This window comes from Calypte anna, chromosome 9 (genome assembly GCF_003957555.1).
Source record: "Calypte anna isolate BGI_N300 chromosome 9, bCalAnn1_v1.p, whole genome shotgun sequence".
Lineage (NCBI taxonomy): Eukaryota > Metazoa > Chordata > Aves > Apodiformes > Trochilidae > Calypte > Calypte anna.
In genome coordinates this window covers 15,852,196-15,865,632 of record NC_044255.1, presented here as the reverse complement: position 1 = coordinate 15,865,632, position 13,437 = coordinate 15,852,196, and the positions used below count along the sequence as shown (strand labels likewise).

Below are 13,437 nucleotides of genomic sequence, written 5' to 3'. Positions count from 1 at the left end.
AGAATGAAAAATTCAACAGTTCTCATTCTGGGAAAGCCAACCAAATGCTCCTACATTTCACAACAGTGAATACCTGATGCTTAACAGGAAGGCAGGAGCAAACTAATCAATTATAAATACATAAAACTCTCATAAGTGCACAATGTACCATGTTGTGGGGTGGCTTAAGACTTTTTGCTGACCTTTAAAGCTACTACATCCAGCCCTGAAGTGTAAGATACAGGAACTCCAGTCTAAATGTAACAACACTGAATTTAAAATCAAACCACCAATTTTATATAAAATAAATGCAAATGTTTTAGGGCAAGTATGTTTTATACCCCAAAAATAGTCAGGGCTCAGTTAGGATCCAGTCCATTACTCCATAAGGAGGTATGAAAGAAAGTTTTCTACAACTGTTCTATGCCAGACTCTCACACAAGCATCTATAATATGGGAATGAAAACAGTGTTTTGATCTCTGCTCCCCATCCTGGCACATGAACAGGGACATAACAAAAGAAATATAATTCCCAGAGCATCACTCAAGATGACAATAGCAAGATGTTGCTTTAGAATCAATTAAGATATAGCAGGAAAAGGTCTTTCAACTTCTGTTAAAAAAAAAAAAAAAAAAAATCCATTCAGTTTTCTTGCCCTTAACTGTATTGACCAAAAATGAAGAAAATTTCATTTGAAGTAATTTGCACAGTTAATTTGCAAATCAGACCTGACAGTACAACTTAAACAGTATTGTTAGAAAAACAATACACATTGAAGCACAAGCCATTTAGTAAAACAATAATTTCTAGAACCCTTCAGGAAAGTTTTCAGGGGTCTTAAATGTTTCCCTGGAAAAAGTTCCTGAAATGGCTAATTGAAAAGATAAACAGCTTTATAAATGCTAAAAAATAAGGCAGTTAAGGCCAGTGCCTTGGAGAATCCTCTACTTTATAAAGGAAAGCAAAGAACAGTCATACAATAAATATGCAGGTTCATATGCACCTATATATTGTCTTTACATTGCTTTTTCAAAAGAGTTTTTCAAATGTGGACTATAAACAATGTTTCCTATCATAAAAACACTGCACTGCAACGTTACTGCTATTCGGCAATATATCTTAGCAGCACACTTCCAATAAATTATACTGCCTCTTTATAATAATTTTAATTATCTTCAAAGTGTTTCCTCAAGTGGATACAAATAAAGTGAGAAGTCGGGGAGTCTGTCTGGCTTTCAGATTCAGAGACAGGAACTCTTCCAATCTTGTCCTTAAATCCACTGTCCAAGAATCCTTGAAAAGAAAAACAGTGGCAGTTGTTCACCAAATATGTACACAGTCTGGATCACAGCAACCTTCCACTAGTAAACAAGGCAGACAGTATTGTATTGAAAAGATTCTCCCTTCACTCTTACTGAAGTGAATGTGTTTGCTCACTACCCATAAAGTGTGCAGAAGTCAGAAGAGACTATAGTTTTATTCCTAGACAAGACCTCTAAAATTAATAATGTAGCTTTACATAGTGTTGGTGCCTTGTATGCACATGTAACAACTGCCCTTGGATTAGAATTATGTTTAAAATACAAGCAACATGAGAGAAAAGTAAGATTAACATAAAGTTTAAACTTATTAGAGTACTAAATAAGTAATTTCCCATTGCTTACTTTTCAAGAAGTAATCACTGAAGTCATCTTTCACACCTAACAAGATCTGGGAATTGTGAATTTTGTCAATAACTGTTACAAGGGTTATGATGTAACATCAGTGATCAGGGTGCAACATTCCTGAAATAAGGTTTTAAAGAAAAGTAATTTGCATATAAAGAAACCACCAACATATCAGCCACAAACTGGAATGCTGTCTTCTGCCCAAGAGTGCCTCTTAGGCACAAGAAAATAACAGTTACGGAAATAATTACACCTAAGAATTCACTGAATACTCATTTCTTCTATTTCAAACCTTCAGTTAAGCTAGTTTCTGCTTGATGAAAAGCTAGCCAACAGATGAAAAAGCAGTATATTCCAACAAGGAGAAGAAGGTTTGCTAAATTTACTGCTGTATATTTGTATGTTGCAAGCTGTTCTCACAGCTCAGATTTGCTCCTATTTCATCACGCTGGAGAGCATATAGAATTTACTTGCTACATTTACCAGTTCAGTATCCAGACAGTGGTGCATGACAGTATGCTGTATATCACCCAAGGAACCATGTCTCCTACAGAGAGGAGTGTATAATATTTTTCAAGATGTATTTCACAAACAGACAAGAACTCCAGCTATATAAAGCATCAGATGCCTGAGAAAAAAAATATGCTGTAAGAACACTGCTTAGCAGGACTACTGACTCACTGCTGTTCTTTCTCTAACGTCGAACAATCTGTGTTTCAACACTAACATGGAATGTGCTGTACAATTCCCATAAGAAAATATGAGTGACTGTGGACTAAAAGCTTGGACACTGGGTTACTATGAATAAACCAGAGGAACTCATCTTAGATAAGGCATAATAAAAATTAAAAAAAAAGCTGCTGCTAAGTATAATCTGAAAAAGCAGTCATATCCCATATCTGAGGTCAACCAGTAAGTCTCTTTATTTATAGTTAGTCCCAAAGGAAAATGGCAGTATATGCCTTTTTTGGTGTTAAACTGGAGCACCTCATCAGCTGGTACATCAAAAGTCAGCCCAAGGGCAAGTACCACTTCAGCTTTGATTTGGTATCAAAGCGTGGCAGCGATGCAGGCTGAAGATATCTCCTTCCACCACAGTAACTCCTGCAGCTCTCTAGATAAGGCAGCACAGCTGTCTGTGTGGTAGGATAGTGAAGTATTTCAAGCATATTACCCTGGAAAATACTATTAATTTTTACAAACAAATTTGTGTACATGTGTGTCCGTGAAGATGCAAGCTGGATACACAATCACAGGCAATAAAGCAGTTGGATTCCTTGACCCAGTCCAAGCACAACCACGTGTTCCACAGGAACCACCCCTCAGCAGGTGGAATGGTGGCTGTACCTTTCCCCAAAGGAATTGTCACCAATGCTTTGGAATGTCAAACTAAAGCTCTAGAAAATGTCTCCAACAGATCTACCTGCAAAGCAGCCAAAAAGCAGTCAATGAAAAGTGTTTTATTACCCTTCATCAGTAGAGTAATTGTAGATTATCATCACATTGAAAGTGCACCTGGAAATGAGATCTATCTTGAAGTTCAAGCATACCAGCTTTTACACACTCTTCCTACCTGGCACGTATAAGCCCAAAAACTGAACTCTGAAATAACTATTCAATGGAAAAGGCTTAAAACATATTTTACAAAAAAACAACTAGGAAAAATGTCTCTGGCAAGAGTCACCAAACCTTAGCACAGCTATAACCGCCCAGCATTTTTTTGGGAGGTGGGGAAGAATCTGAGAACACAGACAAAAGTGACTCATTTTCTGTTACAGAAGGATTACTTATACACTTGACTCACTTTTTGATATACAGATAACTGTCTCAATCTCCTATGCCTCGCTATCATGCCTTAAATCCAGCTCATATACAGAGATAGTAGGGATGGGCAACAAACTCATGGAAAGTAAGTGGACTTGAACTACTACTTAGAGATTCCCAAAGGCATTTGTATTTCAGGGTTGTGTGCAAAGGAAGGAGAGGCAGCAGTTCTTATTTTGGGGTTTAAAGCAGGTGTACTGTTTAGGATTCAAGCAAATACATTTAAGATGGTACTCTGTAACTGACAGCACTCTCACAACCCTTCCTTCATCAAATAAATGCTCTTTAATGATTATACAGTTTCTGTTAAAGGAAACAATAAAAGCAATTACTGAACTAAATATCATTCGTATCTTTCATATCATGAGAAAAATCCATCTCTGCAAAGTAGATACTGACCTGGAAAAGCTCTTTAAATGAAGGATGTACCATGGGGTTCGGAACAAAAGGCAAAGCATAGAAGGGAAGAAACTCCATAGACTGGCTCAGTGCAGCTCCTTTTGTTTCCAGGTATGCCTTAAAATGGAAATCCTTTCCTCAAGGTCAGTTTTGTCCTAGGAAATAAAGCAGCATATTTATTTAGAAAACTACCACTCTGAATGCAACGTTTATTTAACTAGAGAGCATTATATCTTGTCTTCACCACCAAAAAATTAAAATTTAAACCAACGTTATTTGTGCCATCCAGGTGCAACAAAAGCAGAGGGACAGTAACTTTTTCAGTGTAAATTATTCCTTCCCACTTAAGGCTACATTTCTCAAGTACAGTGTCATTTCCACACTCAGGGCAGAAAGGAAACTCGTATTTCAGTGATAAGTCCAGAACTGTAAAATCCATTCAAACACTTCCAGGAAGGGGACCTGAGAGATGGAAAAGATCAAAAGCTCCTTAGAGGTTGGGAAACCCACTGAAAGAACCCAGATATTTCTATAGAAGCTGACAGGTGTAAGGCTGGAGCTATTAAGCCCTGGATGATCTTGGCTGACTTCAAGCTACTTAAATGTCTCTTCATCATAAAAGTCCCATGTAACAGATTTTATTTGATGGCAGCTTGGAATTATGGTTTTCAATATGGTATCTTGAACTGGTCAAGATTTCACTTCCCCATTTTATCAGAAACATTTACATTTCAACACACAGCTTCAGTCTAAACTGGAAGGAAAGTAAACATTTTAGAAATCTCCTGTGGATCACAATTAGATGGGTTTTCACATCAGCATGTTTGTATTTTCCAACTTAAAATACTTCACAAGCTCCACATAAGGACACATCCAAATTCCACCTCTACACATCATAATACAAGGGGTCTGGTTCATCTAAAACACAGACTGTGGCCCAAAAAATGGATACACATTCTGGGAATTCTTCTTTCAAAAGATCCCATCCTCATCCACACTGAAGACAACATATATGAAGTCAAACAAACAAAAGGAATTTTTTTGAATTGTGAACTAAACTTACAGGCTTTCCCTCAGAGTTTTTTAAGAGGTAGGTGGCAAAGTGGATGTGAAGATAGAACTCCAGCTTCTGAGCAACAGGTTCATTGTCCTGGACTGAAGATGAAATATGCTTCTCCCAGAGCTGGAAGAAAACCTTCTGCTCACCATTTTCAAATGCTGTAAGTAAATCTTTCTGCAAAGAGGAAAAGTGTTCAGTGAAAAACCAAACACAGAAAAGCTACAGTTTTACAGCAGTACGTTTGTGAATGAAAAACTGAAGTGCCATGAAAAGTTTTATATAAAGTCTCTCACCATTCAATAACCCCCTAAATATTCCTTCTCCATCTGTCTTTAATATCTTTGAGAGCCTGAATCAACCATCAATAGAAGAACTAAATCCCAAATTTTCAAGCACAAAAATACATGTCTACACTGTGTGAAAATCAGTCTGGCAAGCTGAAAACCTGAAAGAGTGTGAACCAAAAGTACTGTCTCAGGTTCAAAAGGACAGGAGTTCCAAAAAACCCTCAGATTCGAAGGTTCCTGCACTGAAAGATGACTGCTGGCAGACTTCTTCAAATACTCAGGAATCTCTTCAGACAGTTCAGATAATCTCACTGCTGTAACAGTTCAAGTCGTGATAAATGGCCTTTTAACTGTTTTTAGTATTACTTATTAGGTGTAAATTATGCATTACCTGAACAGGCAAAGATTTTGAATCTCTTGAGGAAACATCTGCTGGTTTAGGTAGCGGCTTCCCTTTTATTTTACATTCCTGTGTAAATACTTTCACTGTTTCTTCAAATTCAGCAAAGTCCAAATACTACAAGACAAAAACATACAGGAATAATACTTTTTAAAGATTATTAAGGCTTCAGTGAGTGACCCAGGAAATGCCAAATTGCTTTAAAGTTTTCTTGTAGCACAGTCCATAGATGCCAAAGACTGCACAGCAACAAAGCAAGAACTGCTGCCTCCTGTGGCAGGCAAATGCTGTCTCTCAACTAAATTTCCTCCTGCATCCTAAAGGACTGTACTGGACACAGAGCACATCCTCTCTGAAAGAATGATGCCCTTCTTTTTAACCAGTAATTTCAAACCTTCCAATCCAGAAGGCTGAAACACAGACTACTAGAGAGGCACCTGCCCTTGACAGTTTGTCTCTCACTGTCTTTTTTGCAGTTACATTTCTCACTTTAGAATACCTTCTCATTACCTCTTCTGGGCATGATGGATCGAGGAATGTTCAGATGGAAAATTCTGCTTAGGCATTAAAACATGGAGATCAGGAGTCTCAGAACTTCAATCTGGGTTTTGTTAGCCCTGGGGTTTTTATATGGTTCTATGATCCTATGCACATATGGAACGAGGTGGCAGCTAAGCAGTGTTTTAAATATCTCACCACTGCCAAAAGTTGGACCTGCCTGTGGATCTCATCAACTTAACTGTTCCTTTAATTAAAGCCTCATTTGCAATGAGCATTAGATAATCGTAGATTGATGTTTGCTGGCACTTAATGGACACAGAGCCCTTTGAATCTACAGATCACGGCAGGAGTCAGTGTGATTTCAGTGTACAGCAAAGACTTGGCCAGTTAAATAACTCCAAGATTTAGAACATAATAATGTCTCATTCTGAGGACAAACATTATGAAATTTTCTCTTGTTCATTTCAATCAAAAAAAGGAAAAGGAAAAAAAAGAGAAAACCAACCTCTCTCACCAGTTCGAGCAATTCAGCTTCATATGCTGAATCAACCATCACTAAGCGTTACTGCTACATCTCATCGCTGGTAAACCTAGAAAATTGTTGACGGGAGGGTATTAGCAGGCAGCACAGCAGTTCACACAGCCCCAGCAAAGCCCAGCCAGACACAGCCCATTTATCCGTCTCACCTCCAACACAAACCGCATGAGGAGGAGATAAACTGCACGAGGACGAATACCCGCACACATACACTCCTCCAAAGAAATTCCAAAACCGTCCCTCGCCAACCCCCAATCGCTGTCTCGCCAATCATACGGGCTCTCCACACAGAAGCCATCCCACCGCCCCCCTACCCAGGACGGGGAGCTGCGGTCGCCTCCTCACGGCCTATAGCACGCTTCCCAACCAGCTCCCGAGCCAGCCAGAGGGGCGGGAAGCGAGACAACCCCGAGAGCCACCGGCACCACGGCAGGCGCGGCCTACTTACCCCGTGGGTCCCACCGCCGCCTCTCGTCGCCTTGGCAACCGCGGCCTTACTCCCGGCCCCACCTTACTTCCCCGCCTCACGTGATCCCTCTCAAGCCAATTTCCAGCCGGGAAGGCGGCATCACGTGAGGATAGAGCGTTTCTCCACCGTGCCGGCGCCGGGGTAGCGCCCCCTGGCGCGCAGGCGGGAGGTGCCGCTTCCCGCTGGCGCCGCCGGGGAGGTAACCGGGACAGTTCGGGCTCGTGTTTCGGTTTCTTGAAGCGATCTACTGCCCTAACAGATGTTTTGCAGCAACTGCCCAAACATGTTGCTACCTGAGGGAATCCTGACCTAATCAAACAAGAGGACTGGAAAAAAACCCTCATTGAGCCTTTGTCCCTTTTTTAAGAGGTCTTAATTAACCCCTTGTCCTTAACACCGACTTTCGAGCAAGCATCTTCTACACGCACCAAAATGATGTCACATCACCAGCCATGTCCTGCCCAGGGTTTTGGTCCTCAATGCAGTCTTGTTTCCCACCATGAGCAGCTGAGGCAGCCCCTGCCCTCCACCTGTCCCACAGGCAGACACAGCACAGCCCTATCAACCTTCCTTAAAAAGGCTCCTAAAGTGGCAGCTGCAACTGAACACTGAGCTTTGCATCTGACCCACACTCACGGATTTTGACCCTTAATAATCTCATAAAACCCCAAACCTAATCTGACCTGCCAGCTCAGAGGCACTGCTCTCCACTGAGGCCATTTCCCAGCCAAACCTTAACTTTCCCAACACCAGCATGGATGAATGGCATTCAGGGAACACAGATCATCCCACAGATGATGATCTAAAGGTGTTCTCCTTATTCAATTAAAACAAAACAAAACAAAAAAACAAGGGTTGGGGTGAAATCAGCCTTGAACATTCTTGCCAGATCTAAATTATCACCTTGCTAAGTAGAATGCTTGGAAAGAGCAAGGTGATGGGAAGAACAGAGTTGTAGCAGGTGGTGAGCAGAGGTGAAGGAGGCTCCCAGCACCTTACAGCCCAGTGCAGAAGGAGCCAGGACTTTCTTCTCCCAGCAGAACTTTGGAGATAAAGGCAAGAGCATCAGATCTCAACTTATTGCCTATAGTGTCAGCCTCCCATGTCTTAGGGACAACCTGGAAAAGCAGACCCCACACTCCACAAAAACTTCTTGCTGCTGCCAGCACCCTGGTACATGCTGAGCAAGACCAGCCTAGGCTGGAGGAAGGACAGAGTCCTCAGAGCTGTCTCTGCTTTTCTGTCCTAATAGATCCGACCCTGGTGTTTTTCCATCTATGTCAGACATCACCCTTTTAGAGATCCCTACAGGGACAAAGCTGACAACCAGGAAAGATCAGCTGCCTTTGCAAGGGCTGGAGGTGTCTCTGTGGGGGATGACAGCAGCTCATTATCCTGGGCCTGAAGGGAGCCTTGGCATTCACTCACCTAAGACATGGGTCATTAAGTCCCCAACCAAGGTGATCACCAATGCATGGAGGCTTGGCTTGAAGTAATGGGAAGATTTTCCAGCCAAAAATGGCAGGTGAGAAGGGAAGAGCTAGAGATGCTTCATTACAAAAAAAAAATTCTGGAAAATTGACTGCACAGAAAGAGAAGGACAGAGAGCTTCAGGTAAAACATCCCAGTTTCAACAACAGCACCAGGGAGCCTCACTGCCTTCGTGGCACGGGCACAACTTTGATGTTGTCACCAATACAGATTGTTGGCCATATGTCCCACGCCACCAACACATACCATAGGCCACCTATCCCATCACTCAGAGACAAATTGCAAAACCTCCATGCTCACAAGAAGATCATTTTGCATGTTTCATTTATGAATAAGCCTGTGAACTCTGCTGTCCAGTGTGACTGACTCCAGCAAATTATTCTCAGATGCTTCTTGTTCATCCCTAACTCTCCAAATTTCATGCTAAAAGCTAAAAATAAAAAAGATATCTGTGTGAAGATAAAGAAAACACTTTGCCCAGCCCTACAGGAGCTATCTCATCTTCTCCTCTGGGAGGACATGGTGGTAAAACAAAAAGTTAATCCATCTTGGTTCTCATTGACAAGGAATGGAGAAAAACAATTAAATGGGAGAACCAGCTAAAGCTGAGAACAAAGACACTACTGCAATATTTCAGACTCTTTTCCTTCAATTTGAAGGGGAAAAAACTGCTCCATGTTTCATCCCTTGCAGGTTATCTTTGGAGGAACAACATCCCCATAATTTCTGCTGGCACTTAACCTCGTTTGTACAGCAGTTATTCCCTGGGTCACCAGAGCAGTTATTTATACCTTTGCCAGGGTGTTGTTACCACCAAATAACTTCCCTTCCCCTTGGCCAGCTCCAGAACCAACCCTGCACCAAGACTGTGGCAGTGAGTCCCAGGGTGACCACCCATGCACCCTGCCCTGCTGGCTGTGACCTGTTTCACCTGGATCCATGTTATAAACCCTCCACTGTCCATTTCCTGCACATTCTTTGTGAACATATTGAAAAAAACTGATGTGTGTTGCTTACACACATACACACAGGGTCCATCAGACCAGACCCATAAGGTTGGGGTGTTTGGGGCTCATGGATTCCATGACCTCTGGATTAGTTGGTCTTCAAAGGAATTGGTCAGAAACAGGGTATGTCTTGAGTCATGTCTCTGCAATACATGGGGTAATGCACACTCCTTCATATGCTATACATTGGAAGAGACACTGACTGCTCTCCTGAATACCTGAACCACATTTTTTACAAGCAAAAATCAGCTTTAGTTGTGCAGCCAATGCCAGAAACTGGCACACAGTTGTCAAAACAAAACTCCAGACCTGGGCTGCTGCCAGCTAGACCATTTGCCCACACCCAGCAGGGTTTCAGAGGCCAAAATCAAGGCAGTCCTGAGGTGCAGCACTGCAGCAGAGCCTGGGGCAGCTTCTCCTCACAAGGCAAAAAAACATGGGCCAGCCCAGTCCCACCAGTGCTGAAGAAACACATTGAACTGGATCTGCCAAAACCAATTGTCTTCACTAAGAGAGCAAAGATCCTTGCTCCCACAGAAAGCCACGCTGGAGAGAGATCAGCATTCCTGGGTGAAGATCTTCAGACTAATCCCATCAGAGGTTTCAAGCAAATTCAAGCTTTATGTGGTCCTGCAATGTCTGTGCTCCCCATCTGCCCCATCCTGCCCCTGCTGCAGGATGAAGGTGCACACAAGCACTGGGCTGAAAACCCAACCCATCACCATTGCCAAGAGTGGCAGGCAGGGGAAGAGCCCAGGGTAGGCTGGGGTCTGGCAGGGGTGAGGGTGGGGGACACTCCAACTCCAGGATGCAGGAAAATAAATAGCCAACATTGCCATCCTTATCAGCAGTGCCCAACCTTCACATTGAGCGGTGAGGAGGAAGAGTTTTGCCTGGCCCTGGAAGGAAGGGGAGAGATAGGGAGGGAGGCACCACTGTGACAGGGAGAGGTGGGAGGATGAGATCTGCTGAGTATCCACCGCTGTTGCCCCCCTCCTTGAAGACCCTGTGCCTTGGGAGCACTGACTCCAGCATCTTCATCTGTACCAAGCAGAGAGATTGTACCTGAGTTAACATGAGGAAAGAGGAGACTGGTAACATGCCCAGGGCGTCCTGGAGGGGCTCAGGGACAGCATATCAGCAGTGGCATGCTTTTGGAGTGATTTATTTCTCATAGGGTTAAGGGAGATGAAGCCCATTAGTCAGGAGGGACAGAAGTACGCTTCCTGCCACCTCAGCCTCTCCTTCCAGCAGACCCAGGAGGTTTAGGTCCAATTAGCCCCTGGCAAACACCCCAGGGGTGGGTCCTTCCTAGGCATCCCCACAGGCCCGGGAGAGCAGCACTTCCTAAGAAATCAGCACTAATGAGTCACTGTGGATACTTTTTTTTTAAGTGGCAGCAAAGCTTTCAAGGGTCCTGCCATGCCTTCTGCAAACTGGAGATCACAGTGGTGGCCTCCAACCCCAAGCACAGCATCCAGATGGTCCCACAGTGACTGGCCCCAGGGAAACTGGTCACATGTTAGCATGGAGCAGAATCCAGCACGAGGCTTTCTAGAGCCTTCTCCAAGATTTTCTAGCACCTTTCCAAGAAGATTTCAGAAGGTTTCTGGGCCACTCTCTGGAATTTTTTCTAGACCTTCTACAGGTTTTCTCCTCTGTCATTAGAGTATCACTATACTCTTCCTAGAGGTTTAAATAAGATCTGCTGTTATGGCACCTTCGCATGCTTGCTATTTTTATTTATTTTCTTTACAGTCACAGATTAGCACTTTCCAAGCCAGGACAGCGCATGCTCTTCTGTGGGTGCTCTCAATCCTAACCCATGCAGTTCCCACATGCATTTACCCAGTGGAGACAAAACAGTGAGAAGCAGATCCGGGAAAGCAAGGACGGGCTAATTCCCAGATGTCCTTCCTGGTGTTCCCAGCCTGACACACACGACCTTTTTCTTCCACAGACACCAAAAGCTGCTCTAAGAATCTGACTGCCCAAGAGTACCCTTACCACATGGCTGCAGAGCAGCAGCTCAGAAATCAGTTCAAGGCTGTCTGAGGTTTTTACATTTGCTTGTGCCAAGGGAGCTCTGGGAAACATCACTGCCAGAGGCAGGAATGTTTTTGCAGGCACAAGAAAATCGTTTAGCACAAGAATCAAGTCTCTGGGATGGTGCCCCAGGCAGTACACGGCTCAGTGGGAACTGCTCAGCGTGTACAGATTTACACAGCCACACCAAACCTGTGGCAAGTTCCAGGAATATCCTGGGTACCCTGAAATGCCTGTTACAATATGAAAGGCGCAGCAAAAAGTCCTGTGAATAGAAGCAGACTGTTCACACCTTGGCCAAAGTATCAGTATAAGACTTAAAGTCTTTCTGAGCCAGCTACTCCCAGCATTCCTGCTAAGACTCTAGAAATCTTCCAGCAATATCTAGCTGCTCAGCCGGTGCCTGAATGACCTGAAATAAGGTTTTGTTTTGTTTTTCTTGTCCAAATGTCTTCCTCTCCACACAGTATTTTGTAAGACCACACAAGGCATTGCTAAACCTGAAAACCACCACATACCAGACTGGTTGGCATCAGCAGGACACAGGTACTCAATTCTAACAGAAGGTATTTCAGCCCTACAGAGACTCACACAATGCATTTATCCATCTTTTATTTCTTGCACCACAATACTGGGTCTTACTTTGGATGACCATGGGATTGGAGCAGTGATTTACTCTTTGTTTCCAGTTTTTCCAATAGTAATGCTGCTGTAGCTATTTCAGGTTCATTCTTGGCTCTGCTTCATGGTGTAACAGATCTGAACCATGCTGAGAACTGTGAAACCAGCACAGCTTAACTTCAGGGACTTCTGAGTGAAGCCTAGGACTCAAAATTGGCTTTCAGTCCCACACAGAGCTCTGTCCTGCTTAAACTCTGCAGAGAACAAAGGCAGACTATTCTATTGCTATAGTAACATTCCCTAAAGTAAACTATCTGCTGGAAAAACTCCCAGGCACTACAAGGAAGATTTGCCTTCCACTATTACATATGCACACAAGCTTGTGGCATGTTCACATGGAGCAAAATATTCCCAACATACATACAATGAAAACTACATTACCTTCAAGTGCTTTTTCAAATGATGAAGCTTTGCCCAGCATTTGGCTTACAGCTGACCAGGGCTGCAGTCTCTGGCTCGCAACCTTTTGAAGCATTACAACCCAACAGGTGAAGCGCTACAGCCCAAGAGGCTGGGCTGACAGGAGCTGCATTCCTTGCTTCTGACTGCTGCTCATTCCATATCCCTGACTGTAAATCCCCCTTGGCTAACGATGCACATCAGTGTAACAACTCACATGTCTGGATTCACCCCATCTAGGCCTGTAATGCATTTCTAGCTGCCTGAGCACATCAGCTGTTCTGCTTGTATTTGGTGAAAGCAGTGAAAGCACACAGGGAAAGAAAGGGATTCTGTGAAACAAGGAGAAATGTGCCACACTGTCCCATCACCAACACCCAGAGCCCTTCTGTCAGCCCTACACTGTCATACAAATACCAGGTAAGGTATTTGGGTACCTTATGATGATGATGGTGGGGGATGATCAGTGCAAAGTCAGTATCAGAGAGGTAATCTGGAAGCAAACCTCACCTGGACAGCTGCAGGAGAGTAGAGAGTAGCCTCTGAGAAGCATCAGAGCTATGGCTGGACCAGGCTGGAGTTGGAGACCTTGTTCAGCTTAAATGAGTGCTAGAGAAAGCAGAGATATGCACAGATCCCAACAACTCTGTAAGGAGCAGAGTCAGTCAAGCTTTGCAAGAAGATGCAC

At 43.4% G+C, this 13,437-nt stretch overlaps 1 protein-coding gene across 1 annotated transcript in view; it reads right to left on the bottom strand.

Annotated features, from left to right (window-relative positions):
* The window catches only part of ARMC9 (armadillo repeat containing 9), a 53,184-nt gene extending 46,034 nt beyond the window's left edge, over nucleotides 1-7,150 (bottom strand). Inside the window, 7 exon segments of the mRNA XM_030455840.1 lie at nucleotides 1,181-1,273; nucleotides 3,871-3,995; nucleotides 3,998-4,025; nucleotides 4,934-5,104; nucleotides 5,609-5,734; nucleotides 6,624-6,708; nucleotides 7,105-7,150. Coding sequence (XP_030311700.1) covers nucleotides 1,181-1,273; nucleotides 3,871-3,995; nucleotides 3,998-4,025; nucleotides 4,934-5,104; nucleotides 5,609-5,734; nucleotides 6,624-6,671 — 591 coding nt within the window. The 5' untranslated portion in view covers nucleotides 6,672-6,708; nucleotides 7,105-7,150.
* Nucleotides 7,151-13,437: the final 6,287 nt, after the last annotated feature.